This window comes from Pagrus pagrus, assembly GCF_965226575.1.
Source record: "Pagrus pagrus genome assembly, chromosome: 6".
NCBI classification, from domain to species: Eukaryota; Metazoa; Chordata; class Actinopteri; order Spariformes; family Sparidae; genus Pagrus; species Pagrus pagrus.
In genome coordinates this window covers 23,208,268-23,228,122 of record NC_140190.1, presented here as the reverse complement: position 1 = coordinate 23,228,122, position 19,855 = coordinate 23,208,268, and the positions used below count along the sequence as shown (strand labels likewise).

The window sequence follows — 19,855 nt, the reverse complement described above, 5'->3', positions numbered from 1 at the left end:
ATATAAACCATGTGAGGAGTAAAAAGCAGAAAATACTGAACAAAAAACAAAAAAATTCCACCATATCCTGTTCCAAGCTAGCGGAAAGGAGTCATGGCAGCGGAGGAGTGAAAGAAACAATAGGGACCTGTCATTCTTCGGGGATGAGGGAATAACAAATTCTCCCTGCAGTCCAGACGCACTGGATCCCCTCCGCGCCGTTATCTGCAGCGATGACGTGAGGACCAGTCGGCTCTTCTGGGGAAGTGTTTGCAAAAGGGGAAAGGTCCTCTGAGCCTTGGTTTTCCTGCTCCCCATTGTCTCCCTGACAATTTGTCCTCACTGGAGAAAGAACTAATTTATGTCAGAGTGACAGAACACGAGTGACTATCAGGAGTCAGGACAGACGCTGGACTGACTTCTGAACGAAAACAGGAAACCAAAGAGTCACAGACTGAGATAAAAACACCTCTTTAAGATAACTGACCAGACACCTTTAGGGTGAAGGGAAAATATATCTTCAGCTCTGGATTTATATATGGTGGATAACAGATAAGGTTTTCAATGGTAGATGCATTAACTGCTTAATCACGCTGTCATAGGTCTGTAGCCTCAGGAATTATCTGCTGATTATGAAGACTGACAGTGGAGGTGTCTGGAGATTTATGCTGAAACAGTGAGCTAAACATCTAAACATCCATCAAAGTTCACACTTAAGACTAAAAATAACTGTATTTAAATTATTTTAAAAACTATTCAAATAAATTAGACTATTCTCTACCAGTAATGGAGCACAGTAGGTCCCTGACAAACCCTTTGAGTTCAGTCATCTCTAGAGGGGATTTGCTGCCATCTCCTGACAAAAACCTAGAAAGCACATATGAAATATAAGATTAAACATGCCTTTTTTTAATATCCAGAAACAGCTTCAAAAAGCTCATCTGTACAATGTGTTTCAAGTGCAGCTAGGCTGGCAGTACGAGGGGCCTTTTTCACAATCAATCCATCCATCAGTGCCGCAGAGATCATCGTCAAAAGAGACATTACTGTACATTCTTTCATTGTCTGTGTAACATACAAGAGTGACAAATGATTGACAACCTTATAAAATAGAAAACACATTTAAAAAAAACCACAAAAAAACAGGCAACAAAAGGTGACAATTACCAACTAAAAGGAAAGGCAATGTTACAGAAGATGTGTCACATTAAAGGTCATTACATCAAAGCTTCAGAAGGCCAACTGTGGAAAACTGCCACAGGTTTGCACTGATTTTACCCTTTAAGACTTACAGACAGATCAGTGTGGTCTAAGATTTGACAGAGACAAACAATGATGAGGGAGTTAGTTAAACAAAGCCCAGTGCTTTAACTATTGTGTAATCCTTTTTTAAATTCTTCCATTATCTTGTCCCTCTACTTCCTGTTCCTGGACTCTCTGACATCGGATTCGTCATCTCATCCCCGGGAGACCTCTAGCAGTTAACCGGCTAACAACCAGATCATTTTATTTCCTTCCCATTTCAGAACAATCATTGACTCATTCTTTTATGGAGACAAAACACTTGATTTAATAGAAACCTGCTGACAAGAAATATGTCTCGTTTCCCTACATTTTCCAAAGACTTATTGCTCTACGGAGTTAAGGGAAAAAAACTTAGTAATAAGGTGTGTACACTTGAACTACAGTGTGATTTCACAGAAACGGGGCTTTGTGAGTCATTTTAGACCGTTGCCTCAATGTCCTGGGGGTCTTCCCCCTCCAGCAGACTGTAAGACGCATGGCTCTGGAAAGGTCTTTGTAAAGGGTGAGCCAGAAGTTTGGCCATGCAGTTGTGCAGCTCGATGGCGGGTCCACTCAGGGAAACCTCAAAGCGATAGCACATGCCCTTTGAGTCCAGGTTGCAGAAAGACGTGTAGTTGTCCTGGAGACAGAAAACATACCACAGGGTTGAAATGGAACAAGTAGAGAAATATCCAGATTATACATCTCCTATCACAAAGTTGTTATAATTAAATAGGCTTTCACAACATCCCTCCGCACTGATCAAGCTAAGTAAGATGGACAGAATCACTTAATTAATTCACTGCTAATACAGAAAAGTACCTTACTGTTTCTATTAACACTAGAAAAGAAAGCATCGTTCAGCTATACAAGATTTAAACTTGCTTCTGTCAGATATGACAGATTTGTTACCACACCACAGGAGAGCAGGAATACAGCAGCTTCAAGACAACATATTAGTAATGATACACCACACCAAACAAAATTGAGCCAAACAACAACATACATCTCAGTGCACAATCAAAACCAATAATCATCCCTTCATCAGCTTATACACTCACCCTCCAGCTGGTCTCATCCCCCTGCTCCTCCACCCCGTTGTGTAGGTAGACCACATCAAAGAAAAAATATGGAGACTGCAGCATTTTCTGTGGCAGGACACACAAACAAGCAAGACTTTGAATTCAATGTAAAGTCAGTGTACTCCTCAAAGCAGCACATTACATAATAAGACTGGAAGCAGGACATCTCAGCAGGTCTCATACTTACACTTACAGCCTCAGAAGGGTTGAACTGAAGCTGTCCTGCGTGACGGCTGTAGATGAGCACCGTCCGTACCACATACGGAGGAGGGATGGTCTGAACATTTTCCATCAATGGCAGCTCGATCTTCTGTCGACTACAAAGACAACAGAGGAAGAAGAGATGACCTTCAGTAAACACATTCGACGTCAACGTTTCGTGTATTTTAACAAACCAAAAATGTTTATAATCAGACATAACTTACATCACATTAAGAAGATCTTCCAGGTCTGCACAGGACAGTTAAGACTAAAAATTCATAACTAGAATTTCTTTAATACACTAGGTATCACTCCACAGTAGGACATTTATCTTTATTTAAGAGTTAGTTTTGAATTAAAGGATACTGAAAGAGTCGCACATGTTGGTCTCAAGGTCATACAGACAGCTGCACAGCTCCCTGGGATCAGAGGTGAAGCCTGATAACTGAGGCACATACACACATACATAAGAGAAGGAAGAAGACAATATTCAGGAAAAACAGGAGGCATGTTGCACAGATGTAATGCTTAGGCACAGTATGTAACATCTGGAACAGATTAAAACATTTGTGTACTCACCCACAGAGCGTCATCATTGACCACTACCAGCGCAAACTCATGGCGTTTGTCAATCCTGTGTTTCGTTCTGACGAACATCTCAATCATCTTCTGGCATATATTCAGGGCATTCGTTTTGGACCTAAATGGAGAAACAGTCAAATTAGGATGTGGTGACAAATGAAACATTAGCACCGGGTTATAAAAGTTTACTTTGCTCCAGCTTACCCATTAAAAGACTCCAACTTTGACAAAGACATCTCTTCAGAAAGGTCTAAGCAGATGATCTGCCATGAAGAAGACAACGTTAGGTAGTAAAAGCCTTATGGTGAAACTAAGTCTTCCAAATAACAACTGCACTGTGGTCCTACCACTTTCTCTGGACAGTTGACACGAGGAACTCTGAGCTGGTATTCTGCTGGTGGAGGCACAGGTGTTGTCAATGCGGGCTGCTGCTGTGTGGGCTTCGGCCTCTCTTTGGCTGCAACAGCAGCAGTGGATAGTGGCACCGTGGCACCGGCTGCAGCCGCCGCTGTCACTACTGCAGCGGGGGCTACGGTCTGAGCTGCAGCTGCTGAGACGGTTGTGGTGGTGGAACTCGGAGGACTGTCGCTGGTTGAAGCTTCGCCCTCCCCTTCAACTCGACTTCCCACGGCGGGCTGAGATATGTTGGGGTTGCTGTTTCCACCGAGGCTGCCTGTGCTGCTGCGACGGTCTTCAGCGCCCTCAGGGTTGGAGCGGGTCCGAGGTCGTAGCTCCACCAGACGCTCCTCTCCATCTGCAGGGCCTGGCTCTGGCGTCTCCATGGATACACAAGCTGCTAAAGAGGAGGAGATGATGAGTGTGGCAAATCAGCATGAAGAGACACTGCTTTAACCAGACTTTTAACCAAAAATGTCCTCTCCATTTACATATGGCTTGGACCATGTGATAAAAATGTAAATACAATTTGAACTCTTCAAGTTGACTCTCCACTGTAATTTCTCAAAAACACCAGCTGGACAACTGTCTATAAACCCTAAAAATCTAAACAAGAGCTTCCTTAACATATCAACCCAGATCCAACAAGACAGCTACACGATGCTCAGAATTACACCTGTCCACCCCAGTCATCTATACTAACTTTATAATCGTATTTACACTTCAACGCCCATACACAATACACAAAGGTACCTAATAAAGCTGCGGTTATGTCCGTATGAACGCAGAGTGCAGTGTGAGGCTAACTTTAACAACAGAACTCAAGTGTTTTAGCTTCACAGAAAGGATGGCTTAGATATAAACGCTTCTATAAAAGCGTCCACACAGGCAGACAGTGAGTTCATGTGGCTAACACAGAGGGGCTGCTCTGTTTGATGACAGAGCAGTAGCAACGAGAGCTGTTAGCATTAGCTTTAAGATACATTAAAGCAAAGCAGACGACTCGTAACGTATTTAAAGTTAAGGTGCTCATGTAGACTGACCTGGTAGGTGACTGCGGAAATTCTAGGATTCAAATAAAATGAAACTCATTGAAAGTTGCAGAAATATTTCAGCGGCGACTTAACATTTGTTTTGATCGGACAACTTCCTTACCGGAAATGATCGAATCCGGAAAAGCGAGGATCGGAGCATTATGGGTAATGAAGTTTATGAGGAAACTTACACTTCCGGCATCTTTATTCCTTCCTCAATCGCAACCATCTAGTTACAGTGATTATTATAGTCTTAAAAGTACTACTTTAAGGCATACTGTGTATCCTACTGCGCATCATTCCTTTCCTTTTCCAATTAGTTCTTGTGTCCTGTGCAATCAGATTGTCTCCAGGCAATTTTTATTTATTTTCATATACTTTTCTGAAGTACATTTGCTATACACCATGTTTGTATTACAACTATTAGTGCAATTATTATCATGTGCAATTTTCCTCCTGGTCATATCTGTAAGTAATAAGCAAACAGTGTATAGTGTATATATTATTATTATTATTATTATTATTATTATTATTATTGTTGTTGTTATTATAATTATTATCTTTTTTCACTTCATCCTTATATTATTCTATTTTATGTTATTGTATTATTGCTTTGTTCCGCTTTTATATCTTTATCTATGACTCAGTCACTGTTGTTCTTTTCCTTCTGCCTATGACTCTTACGCAGTTGTAACGTGGATTTCCCTGCTGAGGGATTAATTAAGTCTTTTTAATCTTATCTTATTTTATCTTTAAATAAATACATAAATAGAAAATAGATCGCTTTCATCCATTTTTATTGCTCAGTAAACAGAGACTATCACCAAGATGAAAAAATATGGAAGGTTGTAGCACAAGATCAAAAAGAAAAACACATCCCAACATTAAAAGGGCACCAAGCTCCATTCTGAAGAGTCTGGTACAGCCAGCTCGTTGGCTTAAAACTTTCACAAAAGGCAAATTAATACAGCAGAAATTGTCTTAAACAGAGAGATAGAAATAAACATCCTTTAAACTGTGTATTAAGTCAGGGGCATAGTGAAAATTGATCGTCTTATTACATAACATCTTTGTGCATGCTAACAGAGCAGCTACAGTGTGTATCCAGAGCTTATTTTAGAGATATTCTACTATTAGAAAGGCATGGAAGCTAACTGTGGACAAAACAGGAAAGGACTCAAAGTGACGGGGAATGGGTGGGGATGACTTTCTGAGTGTTTTCCACTTACTTCATTCATCACACTAAACACTGTTTGGCAGACATGCAGAGGGCTGCTTGCAGCAGTGACTGACGAACTATTGGAAAATATAGCACAACAAAATAACCGGACTGACGAAAACATTCTTTCGTTTCAGTCAAATGTTTAATTTCAGGCAGTGAACAGCCACAAGAGGAACTAAATCACTGCTGCAGACGTCAGGATCAAGAACTATGGAGGTAAGCTATAATGAATGTTTCAATGTTTGCCTTGAAAATATGTCACTTATCATATGTTTACTAGGCAAATTGGGCAAATGTATAAGTATTTGTTTATTATACATACAGATACATTATAATATGTAAATATGAGTGTTTCTATGGTGACCAAATGTTTTTCTTTGCTTTTTGCTCAGTGCATGCTTGGATTAAATAGCCTTTCTGCATGTCTGTCTAGAAATTGGTGGGTATAGTAAATGTATTACGGGGTCAAGAATCCAAAATATGTCTCCAGCTTTGGTTTGTCCAATGTTAGAATTCACACAATCAATATATAGGTGTTCCATTCATTGTCATTTTGGCATCTTTCATAGAGGGATCACATGTAGTTCATGGCAGAATAGAAGCACTGATCCGATGTTTTAGGCATTTAGCCGACATTCTTTGTGGAAAACAAAAGATGGTTTGGTCCACAAATATTTGCTGGGCAGGAAGTTGGATCTCAGGATGTTTTAGTTTCCTCCTTTTCCGCTGCTTAAAACAATAGCCGCAGCAACAATGTCTGGTTCAAGAGCATATCAGATTCTGTGTTGTGTATAGATGTGAATAAATACTGAGGGATAGTTTGCTCAATTACAATCAAGAGCCACTCTTTATTGGATGAATGTGTGTGTATTGGTACACTTGTATGTGTAGAGCTGAAGGAAAAACAACTCTTTACATACAGCAAACACAATGAAAATGAATGCTGTGTGTCTGCAGGATTTCAGCCTGGTCAGATGTGACAGTCTGGATACTGGATCAGAGTGTTACAGGGAGGTGATGACACCGATTGACCATCTGACCCTCGACCCTGAGGGGTCTGACCCCACATCAAACCTCGAGCCTTCACCAGCAGAACTGGCTCAGTGTGAAGCTGAGGTGGGCACGCTGCTCAACATCATCGCTGAACTGAACAAGAAGATGGGCTCATTAAAGGCACCGAGGTAGCATCAGTAAATAACATGAGCCACGAAATGGATCTGAATGAATGGATTCAGGTTCACTCCAAATTAACATTTTGATGAAACCATGTTTGCTGTTTGTTCTTACATATTTTAAATCAATATACATTATATATTGCTCTGCTTATAGTTTGTCTCAGAATAAACACAAATGAAGAAACATATGAATGCTGTGTGTTCTGCAGTGAACCAGGAGATCTTAGACCACCAGGACCATCGAGGCCTCTGGTCCCAGACCTGCTGTCCCACCGGCTGGCGAGAAGCAGCCCAGAGAGGAACACAGCCTCTGCTGCCACATCGAAACCGTCACTGACTGGCCGGGGTTGAGCATAACTTTGTCTTTATTCATCAGAACATGTCTTTTGGATGCTGTGCACTTGTATTATAGGTGATCAATTTTGAGTCCAAAAGAGCAAATGATGTATTATTTTACTGTAGTCTGTAAAAGACTGCAAGACAGAAGCAAGCAAGATCCATGTTTCTGTTATATTGAGGCTATTCTAGGTTGAATATAAAACTGCCTCTCACTTCATCTAATATGATAAACTGCGGCTATATTTTTCTCCCACTAGGGGGTGGTGGTGTAATGTGGACTAAACTCCAGGAGGTTTTATCATCAGTGGAGGACTCCATCAGCTGTAAAAGGTCCTGGGCCCGCCCGATCACAGCTTCTGACCGGGACAAGCACCAAGAGCATCTGAGAGCAGCTCAGGAGAGCTGGGTTAAGGCCACTCAGGTATTAAAACTATATATGTAAAAAAAAAAAAAAAATTGATGTGTTTAAATGTTTGTTATTACAGCTGCAAATTCCAAGGAAAACTAATGTTAGGGTGCAATTTACTGACATAACATTTAGCTAAATCATCTAGATCTGTGCAATCTTTAGTTTTAATCAAGTTTATTAGAGTTAACTGAAACTTATCTAAAAACTAGATGGAAAAAACATTTCAGTTACTTGAGATGAAAATAAAAACTAACAACACTGTGTACTTAAAAAATAAAATAACTTCAAATAAAATAAAAATGTAGTTCTTGTCAGTTTGGTACGAGGAGGCATTGGTGCACAGTGAGACTCAGATGTCTCCATGACTGTGAGTCAGCTGCCTTCACAAAGTGTTAACATCTTTTTAAACAATAAAAAACTAAACTGAAATGTGCAAACCCACTCTGGAAACTAACTGACAGTAAACTTAAATGAAAACTAAAACTAAAAACAAAACAAGGATCAAACACATACAAAGCTGTACTAACTCTGTTTTATCTACTCCTGACTAAAATACTATAAATCCCCCAAAATGTCATGTAGAGGTTAAGCATTGCTGTGTCTGTCTGAGTTTTAATGAATCCATTGAGGACTAAAATTTGTCATTGTTCAGGCTATCTTTAGACTCCCATTGGTAATTTTGGCTCTCTGGTTGCAGATATTGGAGGACATGGAACGAGAGTTTGGGATTTCATGCCCATCAGGCCTGCCGAAGGACCAGTATCAGGAGGACAGCCTGGATCTGGAGAAGTGTGATTCTGCCCTCAGAAGCAGCACGGAGGAACAAAGCACCATCAGCCAGCTGGAAGAGGAGAAGAACAAGGTGGGAAAGGCTCAGTTATCAGTTATGTATAAAAGTGCCAAAAACATTAATTGTTTCAAGATGTGTGAGCACATTTTCAGAAGAAAAAGCCTTGAGATGTCTTGCTGACAACATTTAATGTAGAATTAGGTACTAATTCAGTTTGACCGACTTGTTGGCGGCTCAGAGATTTGAGACATGGTGATGTTGGAAATTCAAACAAATGTGGTTAATTCTGTATGATATCGGACCAGGATCAACTCAAGCTTCTACTTTGTTAGCTGAAATGAACACCATTTATTTAGAAGGCTGAATATCACAAAAATGTGGTAATTCAACACGTCCCAGACAAGATGAAACATAACTCCTCTTATCTCTTCCTTCAGCTGGTTGGTCTCCATAAAGGCTGGAGGTCTGGCAGTCGCTCTCCCTCCTATCGGTCCACCTCTGGAGCTCTCAGTCCAGACTGGGCCTCTCCTCCTTTCCCTGGCTCACCTTTACTCCACAGACGAACAGCCAGAGCTATAACACCTCTGTCTGTGGGTGCTGATGGTTCTCCTCTGGGATCTGTTAACTCATGCAGTCCTTGTCCCAGCCCCATCAGCCTGGAGTCTGAGACAGAGCGACTGAACAGGTGAGTCTGGGGAGCGGTCTCTGTCGACGCTTACATTACACTTATTGAATAGCCATGTTTTGGTTAAGTAACCTTCATCAGTCATTACACATCTTTAATAATTTTATTTTTCTTGACTTCTCCTGTAGGTAATTTTCCTCAGATACAGTGACTGATTTTATTCCATTTATACAAAAAAACTGTTGGCAACATTTAAAATAATGTAAAGAAACAACTCAACAAAGGTCTAGTCGTTTTACTGTGGAGATGTTGCACATTATGTCTGTAACTCTCCTCGCCCTCTCCCTTATGATCTCAGGTGCATTGAAAGGCTGAGGGCCAAAAATGAACGTCTGACTGCAGCTCTGGAGCGAAAGAAGGGAGAGTCTGAACAGATCAGTCTTACACTGAACAGACTCGAGGCTGACTGCTCTGCTCTTCAGATGGCTCTTAGATACTGGTACACACACTAAAACACACCTGACACACAGTACAAAGGCCTGTCTGCACACATATTCTGCATCCGAAACGTCCTTTGACGCGTGTCTAAATATTCCATGTGCACACGTCAGCAGTCTAACAGTATTAATTTAGGTTCTTCTCCTCCAGTGAGGTCATATTTTGTCTTTGTGGTTGTGATTGACAGCGAGGACTGTGAGGAGGCCTACAGCGAGCTGCTGTCACTTTATGACGCCAAGAAGCAGCAAAGCATTCCTCTGCAGACAGACTCAGCAGGTGTTTGAATACCATGTTTTAATAATACTTACAACTCAGTGCACGCATCCCCTCACATACGTATACTGTTGGCATGCATGCCATTCACACACACACAAATACACAGGAGGGCTCACAGTTTCTCCTCTAATCAGAGGCGGTCGGTGACAGGCAGCAGCCCGACAGTTCATCAGCCCCGCTCAGGAACATGGGAGATGAAGAGCTGTCCACCTCCTTCTCAACAGCAGGGGTCACAGAGGAGACGGAAAGACACAGTCACCCGGGGCAGAGGTGATACTTTAAAGCACTCTTTGTACATTCAGGCACAGTCAGAGGAATGGGTGGAAAGGAAAACATGTGTCAGTGACGGCTGTACGTCAGACTGAAAGTAAAAATAGAAAAGATGAAAGTTCATACATATTGCATACATCATCCTGCCCCACCACTATAGATCGATATTGACTAAATGTTTCAAAAGCTATCAGGGATGATTCAGTGAAGTGTGTCTGTAACCCCACAGGACACCTGAGCCGGTGGAGCGAGAGGCTGTTCTCCGTCAGAAAATTGAGCGGCTGAAGAGTGACCGGGCGGCCCTTTGTCTACCTAAGCAGAGCACAGGAGCTGAGGGCAAAATGAGCCCAGAAACTGGTCACCAGGCTGGATCAAGAGGAGGACATGTGACTAAAGATAACACCAAACCTTCAGATACCAAGAAAGAGAAAGCCTCCCTCTTCCATGAACTCATCTCTGTCAGGGTAAGAGTCGAGGGTCCTAATTTAAAAAGCAGCTTTATCCTCCTACACAAAGAGATCATGAGATAAAAGTGTCTTTTGTTCAAATGTAAAGTTGTTTTTGGTGATTTTTTTTATATACTACGTAACTTTTCACTTAGCTCACTATGCCAAAACACAGTGTTTGGAGTTTATATGTATATGTACATGTATGAGCACTGATGGAATGTAACTACGTACTTCTACTCAAGTACTGTGCAGCATAACGGTTGACAAAGTACAAATGTAGTACTTGTACTGAGTATTTCCATTTTTTGCTTCTTTGGACCTCCACTACATGTTGGGGGAAATACTGTACTTTTTACCTCACTATATTTATTTGACAACTTTACTTACGAGTTACTTTGCAGATTTAATTCAAAAGATCAAAGTAGTGCATCTTAAAATTAAAATGCATTTCATCAGCAGTCAGGGGAAAAAGAATGATTCTGATAATCAGAAAAATGCTGAATATCAAATAACAATATTGGATAATCAGCCAGGGCGATAATTTATTGCCAAAAAGTGACTGTTCATACTATCGTACATCTAATATACTCCAGTACTATTCATAACACTGACTCAAAGTAATATTTTAACAACCATATTTTTACTTTTACTCAAGTATGACTTTTGGGTACTTTTTACAACACTGTGTATGAGACACTGCTGGTTGATCCCCATCACTTTTTAAGGGAAAACCCTGAAAAAATAAAATATCTCATTACACCGCCCCGATTTCAGTGAGATAGTTTCCGGACGTCATAAAGACTTTTCTTACTTGTTCCATTGGCAGATTGTTTTTGTGTATTAGGTATTCATTGCGTTTTTACTTGTTTTTGAAGTGATTTTTTCCAGTGCATGGCTCTATTTTAAGATAACAAAACAAACAACCAGCACCTCTAAAGCTCACTAACTGACATGTTGGATCTTGTCAGTCCTGATTGTCAAATTGTTTGTTTTTTTCCATCCCCTTGTTTCCTTTCTGCTTCTTTACTGTCTCATCCAATAAAAGGGAAAATTCCCCCAAATTTTTAAAAGAAAAATACAATTTTCCTGTAGCCATCATGAGATTAGCAGCCAGGAAATGCTTCGTCTTGATAGAAACAATCTTGCATATAACTCCATGTTTAAAAAAAACTTGCTTTTAATTAAACAAGCTAGAAATGCCATGTTAATTAGCTTTAAGCTTTAAGGGTGCTGGTTGATATACTTTGTTACCTTTAGACCAAGCTGTTTCCTCCTGCTCCCAGTCTTTGTGCTAAGCTCGCTAAATCACCGAAGTTGGAAATCCGCCTTTAACGTCCCACAGCAGCAGCAAGTGGAGTTAAAACCTGCAAAAGCTGTGATGGAAGACATTTCATGACATATTTTAACTTTACTTATGCTGTTTGTGTGATAAACTCTTTAAATACAGTGATTTATGGTTTAACTCTTTATGTTCAGGAGGAGATGTCAGATCTGCGAGCTCTAATCCGCCTCAAGGAGAAGGAGCTGCGGTGTCTGGAGTGGAGTTTAATGGCCCAGAAGGCCCAGGAGGCAGCTGGAGCTTTCGTTCCAGAAAGCCTCAGAGAAGAGCTGGAGGACTGTAAGACCGAACAACAGGTAGGACAGACTCCATCAGCAGCAACGGAGACTTTTCTTTTTAATTTTCTAATAAGTCAAGGTGAAACGAGCAAGAGGGAGCAGGACGTTGGTCTATTGTGGCAGACCCGATTCAAATCTGGGTGTCCCACATGGGAAATCACACATCTACCAAAGCAGAATCCCTCCAGGCCAAGAGGGATATTTCGGTTCTACAAGGTCTTCTGCTGGGCTGTCCTGTTGCCGCAGCACAGATTCATACCGCACCGCACACCTCCGTCACTGTCAGATGAGAGAGAACTGAACATCAGCTTCACATATTAGCTATGACTGCAGACACAGGGCATCAGAGACATGGCTGCACAGACTCTTGTGCCTTAAGGGTTCAAATGTCCTCAAAAATTGGTTTCTTTTCTTCCTCGATAGTTCTGTTAAATGGTTTAAAGGAACTTAGATTGTATCTGGCTGCACATGGTCAGACCAAACATCCCTTTGTTTGATTTTACAGACTTTATCCTGTTAACTTTTTCAAACAAAATAACACGGCTTCTACTTACAGCGTGAGTAATTATATTGTTTTCTGCACTGTCCTCTCCCAACCTTTAGATCAGCAGGTCCACCAAGAGAGACAAATGTGTAGAATCGCAAGTGATGATCAAGATGGGAAATAAAAAAAACAATTAGAAGTAAATGGGGACTTGCTTTAAAATGTTAAAAAACGGTTGAAAAAAATTAATTAAATAATTTTGGATGAACTTCTTTAATCTTTTCTTTTTTATATGCTTATATATAGGATACTTTAACCCCTTCAGTCCTCTTAAGCTTATTCAAATGAAGCAATCTGTAAAAGTTAGAATCATTCTTCAGTTAAAGGTCCTATTTGTAAGAAAAGTTGATTTTTTAGCTTCATTCCCAACTCGTCAAAATCTGCAGCTGGGATTGTAGGACGGGTCGGTTTACCTTTAATGAGCGACATGTTAGACGGTCACAAGCTGAACAAGACCAGGTCAAAACCTGGTATATGGCTGCACTGTGTATGGTCCATGTGTGAAAATGAGACCAATTTGTCACAGAGATAGTTATGGTGTCCAGAATGTGAATTTCAGGGATATTAAATGCTCATCTGTTATTCTCTGTTGGTCCCATGAGTATTTTTAGTTAAAGTGTACTAAAGCAGGAGATCACATGACGCCACGTTTGAGCTAAAAGAAACAGATACCATACTTTCCTCTCCCTCCTGCTCTTTCATCTCCTTCTACCTGGGAATAGAAGCAGAGGCTTTGAATAACTGTGTATACCATGTTCATTAATACAGAACTGAATGGGGTGTTTGAGCTTTAAAGATAATCCCTTTTTAATTTTTTGTTTCAGAGGCTCTGTGAAAGTGCAGCTAAACTGGGTGCTGATGGCGACATCGCTCGGACCCGACCCATCCTGAAAGAGCTGCAGGCCGTCCTGCAGAGGTGAGACACTGTTGCTCTGTTTTTTAAACACTGACACTGCAGGAGGCTGATTCTGTCTGGCCCACGCATGAAAAAAAACATGTTACTTGCTTACATGTCGTACTGTAAAATACTCTCAATAAAAGCACCTATTAAGCAGATTATATATAATATTCAATAAAAGTGTCTTTACAAGGACACCTGGTAAATTGGTGCAGTGAGTTTAAATGGAGACATCTAAATTCTCACAGATATATAAAGGTTCCTGATGAGATGTGCAAGAAATGAATCATTCAGACGTCTGTTGCCTGGTTTTATCTGTTGCTTAGGAACACTATCAGCACAAATGCAGACTATGGACATTAAAGGCTTGCAGTTCTTTCAAACAGCTGCTTCAGAGAGCATCCTTTGTCTCCTCTGACCTCGCACAGCGAATATTTCAAATAAAGCACAGCCATTCACACTTTACATCACATCCACTCTTAAATAAAGGAAAAACATCAGAAAGTAATCTCCGAGTCTCTAGTCTAGAGACTTTACAATCTTTAGATTCGTATGAACCCTGACAGGAATCATCAAACACTCGATCCATATTAGAGAAAATATTCAGCTGTTTGATCCATAAAGAGAAAATCATTAGTTGCAATACATATTAATTAAAATCTAGCTTTACTTCAACCAGCTACTACAGTAAAATCCTGCTTTTATTTTAATGCATGAGTAATAATAATAATATAATATACAAAAGTATAACAGCCGCAGAGGACATGTTTTTGCATTGAGTACTTTAATTTTAAACACTTTAAGTACATTTTCCTGATAATACCTTAACTTAAGTACATATTTCAATGCAAGACTTTTACTTGTAATAGAGTATTTTGACAGTGTGGTAAGTAAAGGACCTGAATACTTTGTCTACCACTGTGTTTCATCTGATCTCACTATTGTTCTCAGGGAACAAGCTCTGAAGAAGCGACTGGCTTTAGTCCATGACTCACTAAACACAGCTCTGACAGACAACAGCCCACACAGGAGGGACAACGGAGAGCAGATTGCTCGGCTCACGCAAGCTCACAGGTAAGTATCGCAAGAAAGGCATTATGTCTTTGTTCATTATCATCTAAAGCTCAAAAGTAGTAGCTCTGTAGTGTCATTGTGACGTGCAGTAAATCCTCTCCTCTTCCATTACAGTAAAGCCTTGAGTTCGTACCGGCAGATTCGCAGGAAGTACCGAGAGCAGGTGTGGAGGCTGGAGCAGAAAGTGGCAGCCATGACGGAGAGTCACCACCAACAGAGTGGAGCGCCGAAAGCTGCAGGGGAGGCATCAGAGTGGAGGAGGGAAGAGACTGTCCTGTGATACTTCAGCCAGAGAATCAGTCAACTCAATCCACTTCAACTGCAGCATCCTGCTGAATTCAGCTCTCTCATGCCACGTGTATTTTTTATAATTTATGAAGTTATTGTAGCAAACAGAAGCCTCATAACACAGCAGCACAGCTGGTTGGTCTTTTTATTAAGATGTGTTTAGAAGTCATATTTTAACCTAGTTTTCTATCTTCTAAAGAGTTATGAACCTTTTCATCCATTTGTTCTGTCAAGATCTACAGATTCAGGCATCATTTACTCTTAAGGGGTAAATATAGAGTATGTAGGGCAGTCGAACATGGAAATCACTCACAGTTCAGTCTTTCCAACCCTTGTGAGAGTCACCAATAAACTGAATTCCAGAGCTTAACTTGTCTAACAGGAGTCACACATCACAAGACACATGCCTTATTTCAGAGAAACAGCTGTCATGCAGTCATGAATGTGCAAAGGCTGACTCAAGGACTGACCCCACTGAGGACCTCGGGACTGACCTCGGGGGCGCACATGTCCTTTTTCCCGTCCAAGCCGACTATATGAAGCCACTCCCGGCCGGCCGAGCTGTCATGACAATGCTCCGCGAAGGGGGATGGGGGCTGATGGACAATGGCACACATGATGTGCACACAATATGTACGGCCAGCCCTTTTGTCTTCTTCGCACTTTCATAGTTCTCTCCGTTTTCATCTCTCTGTCTTTCACTATTTCCACTTCTCTTAATCAAACGTGCTCCAAAGGTGATCTGATACAAAGTTCAGTTACAAAAAATAAAAATAAAAGTACTGGTGCTGAGAGTCACAGACAGGATAGGAAGGTCAGACAGTATTAATCAGCCAACAAGCATGTTGAAGGCTCTGTGGCAACCTGAAGGCACCACATGCTCATGTCCCTTTCTTGGACAATGACATTAAGACATTACATGATTTGATACTCCAAACTGTGCTGTGATGTACTTTTTGCTTATAGCCAGCAACAAGCTTTAACAAGAAACTGGTAGAAAGCTGATCCCTATAGGAATAGAGTAATGTCTTGATATTTGATTTTAGTCAAAGAGGTCTCCAGTGAGTAATTATTGCATTTGTATAGCATCGTTGGACTCACAATGAAGGGTTAAATTAAAAAGTTGATGCAACAGAACCACAACCAATTTTTATATTACATGTATTCTTCTTCCTTCTCAAAACCTCATGCCTACATTACCCATGATGCAGCTCGACCGTCAGGAATTAGATGTAGGTGTGTTACTGTGCATTCATCTGGAGCATGGTGGATGAAAGTAAACATTGGGTTGATGGCAAGCCCCTAGGAAGAGCGCCAGGCTGCCAGTTTTCGAAGTGGCCAAACAGTGTAATTACATCGTCACATGATGCACTGCAGCCCCAAAAGACTTTTTCCATAGGCTTACAATGTGAAAGAAGTGTCTGTAAAACGGTGGATACATTTTTTGGAGCGTCAAGCCCCAAAGTGCTGGGCTTTGAAGCCAATTTGACATAGTGGCCAAACTGTGTCATTAAAACATCATGTGATGCTCGTGGACCCAAAAATACTTTTTTGATTAAGCTTCCCTATTAGAAAACGCTGGTAAAACAGAAGATACATGTTTCTGAGCATCACAGCTCTGTGAAATGACTCATTTTCACTGTCATAGTTTCAGCCAATCAGTCTGACGACATTTGGAAAGTCTAGAAGAGCTGTACCATTACATCATCTTATTCCCATTGAAGTTAGCAGAGTGCAAAACCTCGACCAGTGGAAGTCTGAGCAGCTTTTATAGGAATGTTCAGGGCTCTGCCCCCGGCGCTAGATCCAGATTTCCCTCATTAGATCCAAGGGTAATGCTATTAGTGGCTAATGTAGCATTGAGTCGCTGACTTCAAGGGGAGATGAGGAGCGTGCTGCAGAGGTGGAGGGACCTCTCTTCTTTCTAACCACACCTCCTCTTTTTTTTTTCAATTTCAAACTTGTAGTCTTCAGCCATAACTGACACTGACTCAACAATAATAATAAAACACCTGTATTTACTAAATATATTATAATTGGAAATAAGACTGTATATGTATAGATATAAAAACTTTTTGTTTTACATTATGTTGTATTTGTGCCACTGTCGCATGTTGTTGTTGCCAGATTTGTAAAACCAATAAAAAAATAAATATTAAAAGATAAAGTATATAGACATGAGCACATTTTTGGTTCTGGTCATTTCATGGATTTGTTGCCAATGCGAAAAATATAAAATAATACCAGCCTTATACTTTATATTCTGTGATCACCACAGATTAAAAAAATCCCTTTCACATTGACTGTATTGGACGTGGAAATAGAAATCACAAAATTGAGATATACGGGCATGAATATAACACAAGTATCTGAGATAATTGAGAACATTGGATTTTCTGTAATTTGGGTGTATCAGCCCTTTAAAAACCCATCTTGCTCATCTCCTCCTTCAGTCTTTACCTCTCACTCATCCCTCCATTTCCTCTCCCTCCATCCTCCCTCATCTCTCAATCATCTCCATCCCTCCCCCCCCCCTCCAGCCGACCCCGTGCCCTGACCTACCCGAGCCGGTCAGCTGCAGCTGTGACCGGCGGTCAGGAGGTTAAGGCAAAGGTTGAGTGCCACACCCACAGGGTCACAGTGATGCCTGGCTGTTGTGTTAGGCTGTGAATGGAGAGTTCAGAGTGCCAGACGAGGTGGCGAGCCCCCTGACGCCCTGACTCTTGCCTGAGCTTGCCCTTTCCCGAGCAGAGGTCAGCGTGGAGGGCCCGTCCTCGCCGCTCCCCCCGCACCTCCAGGTCACCATCACTATTGTTGTAATAGCTGCCATTAGAGCAGATGATACAATTATCGTTCCATTTTGTGTTCGCTCTCTCTACGACCTATGTTAAGCTTCTCAGTTCATCAAAGGTTTTTTCGACGACATGATCGTTGTAACCTCTGAGTGACTCTTGTATCAAAGAGGCCGCATTATGACGAAATGTCCCACTGAAAGAGAGAGGTGTTTTTATCAGTCATACAACACTATACAATGACAGAGGAAGTATTTAGCCCTTATTTAAGTAATGCACCAATGCAACAATGAAAAATACCTGTTATAAGTCCTGCATTACATGTCTTACTTCAGTAAAAGTACAGAAGTATTACCAGCAAAATAGACTTAAATCATCAAAGTAAATGTACTCATCCTGCAGAGAAAGGGACCTGATTAGTAACATATACTACAATGTAAGATTGTTAATTAATACCGACCAATGTAAAACGTAAACGTAAGTAGTTCTATTATATATTATAATAGATAATATTTGCCTCTAAAATGTAGAACAGTAGAAGAAAAGGTAACATGGAAATAAAATAAAGTAAATAAAGTACAAGTACCTTAAAGGATAACTACCGTTTTTTACAACCTGGACCTTATTTCTGGCAAAATATATGGTCATTTACTCACCCAGATAACTTTGGTGTCATTTGGCGTTGTTCGGACGAAATTAAATCCAGCGTAGCGCCGATATATCCATATAATGCGAGTGACGGGGCAGCGACACACAGCCTCTATATAACGCATTATCTGCAACGAAACTAGTTCATTTCACTAATATTTTGTCATGATACGGTAGCGCTATTCTCCTCTGAGTCCGGGCTCGTCCATTATCAACATCCGGGGTCAAACTAGCAGTAGCAGCTACAGGTAAACAAGCCGGGCTGTCGCGGGTGCGCGCGCAGCTCAGAGACGACATCCTCCAGGTCAGAGGTAGTAGGTCAACCTACAGACCCCGGATGTTGACAATAGACGAGCCCGGACTCAGAGGGGAATAGTGCTAGCGTATCATAACAAAATATTGGTGAAATGAACTAGTTTCATGGCAGATAATGCTCATAAAGGCTGCGCTTCGGTGCCCCGTCACTTGCATTATATGGATATATCGACGCTACACCGGATCTAATTTCGTCCGAACAACTTCAAATGACACCAAAGTTATCTGGGTGAGTAAATGATCATATATTTTGCTAGAAATAAGGTCCAGGTTGTAAAAAACGGTAGTTATCCTTTAAAATCAGGGTTGTAAAAAAGTGTTACTTTGGTAAACGTGAAAGTCATCCATACAAACAGTACTTGAGTAAAAGCCTTAAAGTATCTGATATTAAATGTACTTGCGTATCAAAAATACAAGCAAACCTAAACTATACATATATGTACATGAATGTATACACTACACATCAGTGATCAATTGGTTCTCAACCTGGTTGATTATATTTAAGTGAATTTATTTAAAATATGCTACCTTGACTCTGATGCAGTATAGTTTTTAAATACATGTACTTGAATAAAAAGTACAATATGTACCTCCTAAATGTACTAAAGTAGTACAGATACCACACAACTGTACTTCATTACAGTACTTGAGTAAATGTACTTGGTTACATTCAATCACTGCTCAAAATTGAACTTAAATATAGTATCTGATGACTTGTTCTTAGTAATTTTCCCCCTCTGCATCTCTCCAATTTTGCTATTCATAACATTTTCACTGAAAATGAATAGCAACATTTTCTAAAAGATGCAATTTGTAAGAAAAGTTGATTTTTGGCGGGATGGCGGCAGACCCGTCCTACAACACCAAAGTGTCAGTTTTGACCTGCCTATTTGAAGTCATATATAGTCTTTTAATGTTTCTACAAAAACGGAACAAATTGAATGCCGCTCAGTAGAGTGCATACCTCTGCCAAGGCCCAACTGCCTCTTCTGTACTCACTCATAGATACCAGTCATGTTTATACAGCTTTTATTTTTTCATCAAAATCCATGCATTATTCCCTGAGAA

The 19,855-nt window shown here is 40.7% G+C and overlaps 2 protein-coding genes across 4 annotated transcripts; one reads left to right on the top strand and one right to left on the bottom strand.

Moving 5' to 3' along the window:
• Window positions 1-867: 867 nt before the first annotated feature.
• On the bottom strand, window positions 868-4,692 carry babam1 (BRISC and BRCA1 A complex member 1). 3 transcript variants are annotated; one of them, XM_084354045.1, is made up of 9 exons: window positions 4,568-4,692; window positions 3,476-3,924; window positions 3,333-3,391; window positions 3,126-3,246; window positions 2,913-2,991; window positions 2,771-2,795; window positions 2,533-2,662; window positions 2,325-2,411; window positions 868-1,903 (listed from the first exon to the last, which is right to left on the bottom strand). In XM_084354045.1, the coding sequence occupies exons 2-9, from the start codon at window positions 3,908-3,910 to the stop codon at window positions 1,703-1,705; spliced, it is 1,137 nt and encodes a 378-aa protein (XP_084210171.1). In that variant the 5' UTR covers window positions 3,911-3,924; window positions 4,568-4,692; the 3' UTR covers window positions 868-1,702. The 3 variants fall into 3 exon arrangements, with proteins under 3 accessions (XP_084210171.1, XP_084210173.1, XP_084210172.1); XM_084354047.1 differs by having other exon boundaries at window positions 2,539-2,662; XM_084354046.1 differs by having other exon boundaries at window positions 3,476-3,921.
• Window positions 4,693-5,821: 1,129 nt separating this feature from the next.
• ushbp1 (Usher syndrome 1C binding protein 1) lies at window positions 5,822-17,213 on the top strand. Its single transcript, XM_084356104.1, has 14 exons — window positions 5,822-5,996; window positions 6,738-6,961; window positions 7,165-7,301; window positions 7,552-7,715; window positions 8,401-8,565; window positions 8,931-9,178; window positions 9,477-9,617; window positions 9,804-9,892; window positions 10,027-10,162; window positions 10,392-10,626; window positions 12,088-12,246; window positions 13,597-13,688; window positions 14,622-14,744; window positions 14,859-17,213. Exons 1-14 carry the CDS (start codon window positions 5,991-5,993, stop codon window positions 15,022-15,024), a joined length of 2,085 nt encoding a protein of 694 aa, XP_084212230.1. The 5' UTR covers window positions 5,822-5,990; the 3' UTR covers window positions 15,025-17,213.
• Window positions 17,214-19,855: the final 2,642 nt, after the last annotated feature.

Excerpts from the sequence above, each read along its gene's own strand:
- babam1 (XM_084354045.1), bottom strand. The coding sequence starts at position 3,910 with ATGGAGACGCCAGAGCCAGGCCCTGCAGATGGAGAGGAGCGTCTGGTG. Across the intron at positions 3,392-3,475 it reads TCAACTGTCCAGAGAAAGTG|ATCATCTGCTTAGACCTTTC; the intron begins GTAGGACCACAG and ends TCTTCATGGCAG. Across the intron at positions 2,663-2,770 it reads GAAGATCTTCTTAATGTGAT|TCGACAGAAGATCGAGCTGC; the intron begins GTAAGTTATGTC and ends TTGTCTTTGTAG.
- ushbp1 (XM_084356104.1), top strand. Across the intron at positions 9,893-10,026 it reads TCTGCAGACAGACTCAGCAG|AGGCGGTCGGTGACAGGCAG; the intron begins GTGTTTGAATAC and ends TCCTCTAATCAG. Across the intron at positions 14,745-14,858 it reads CGGCTCACGCAAGCTCACAG|TAAAGCCTTGAGTTCGTACC; the intron begins GTAAGTATCGCA and ends CTTCCATTACAG.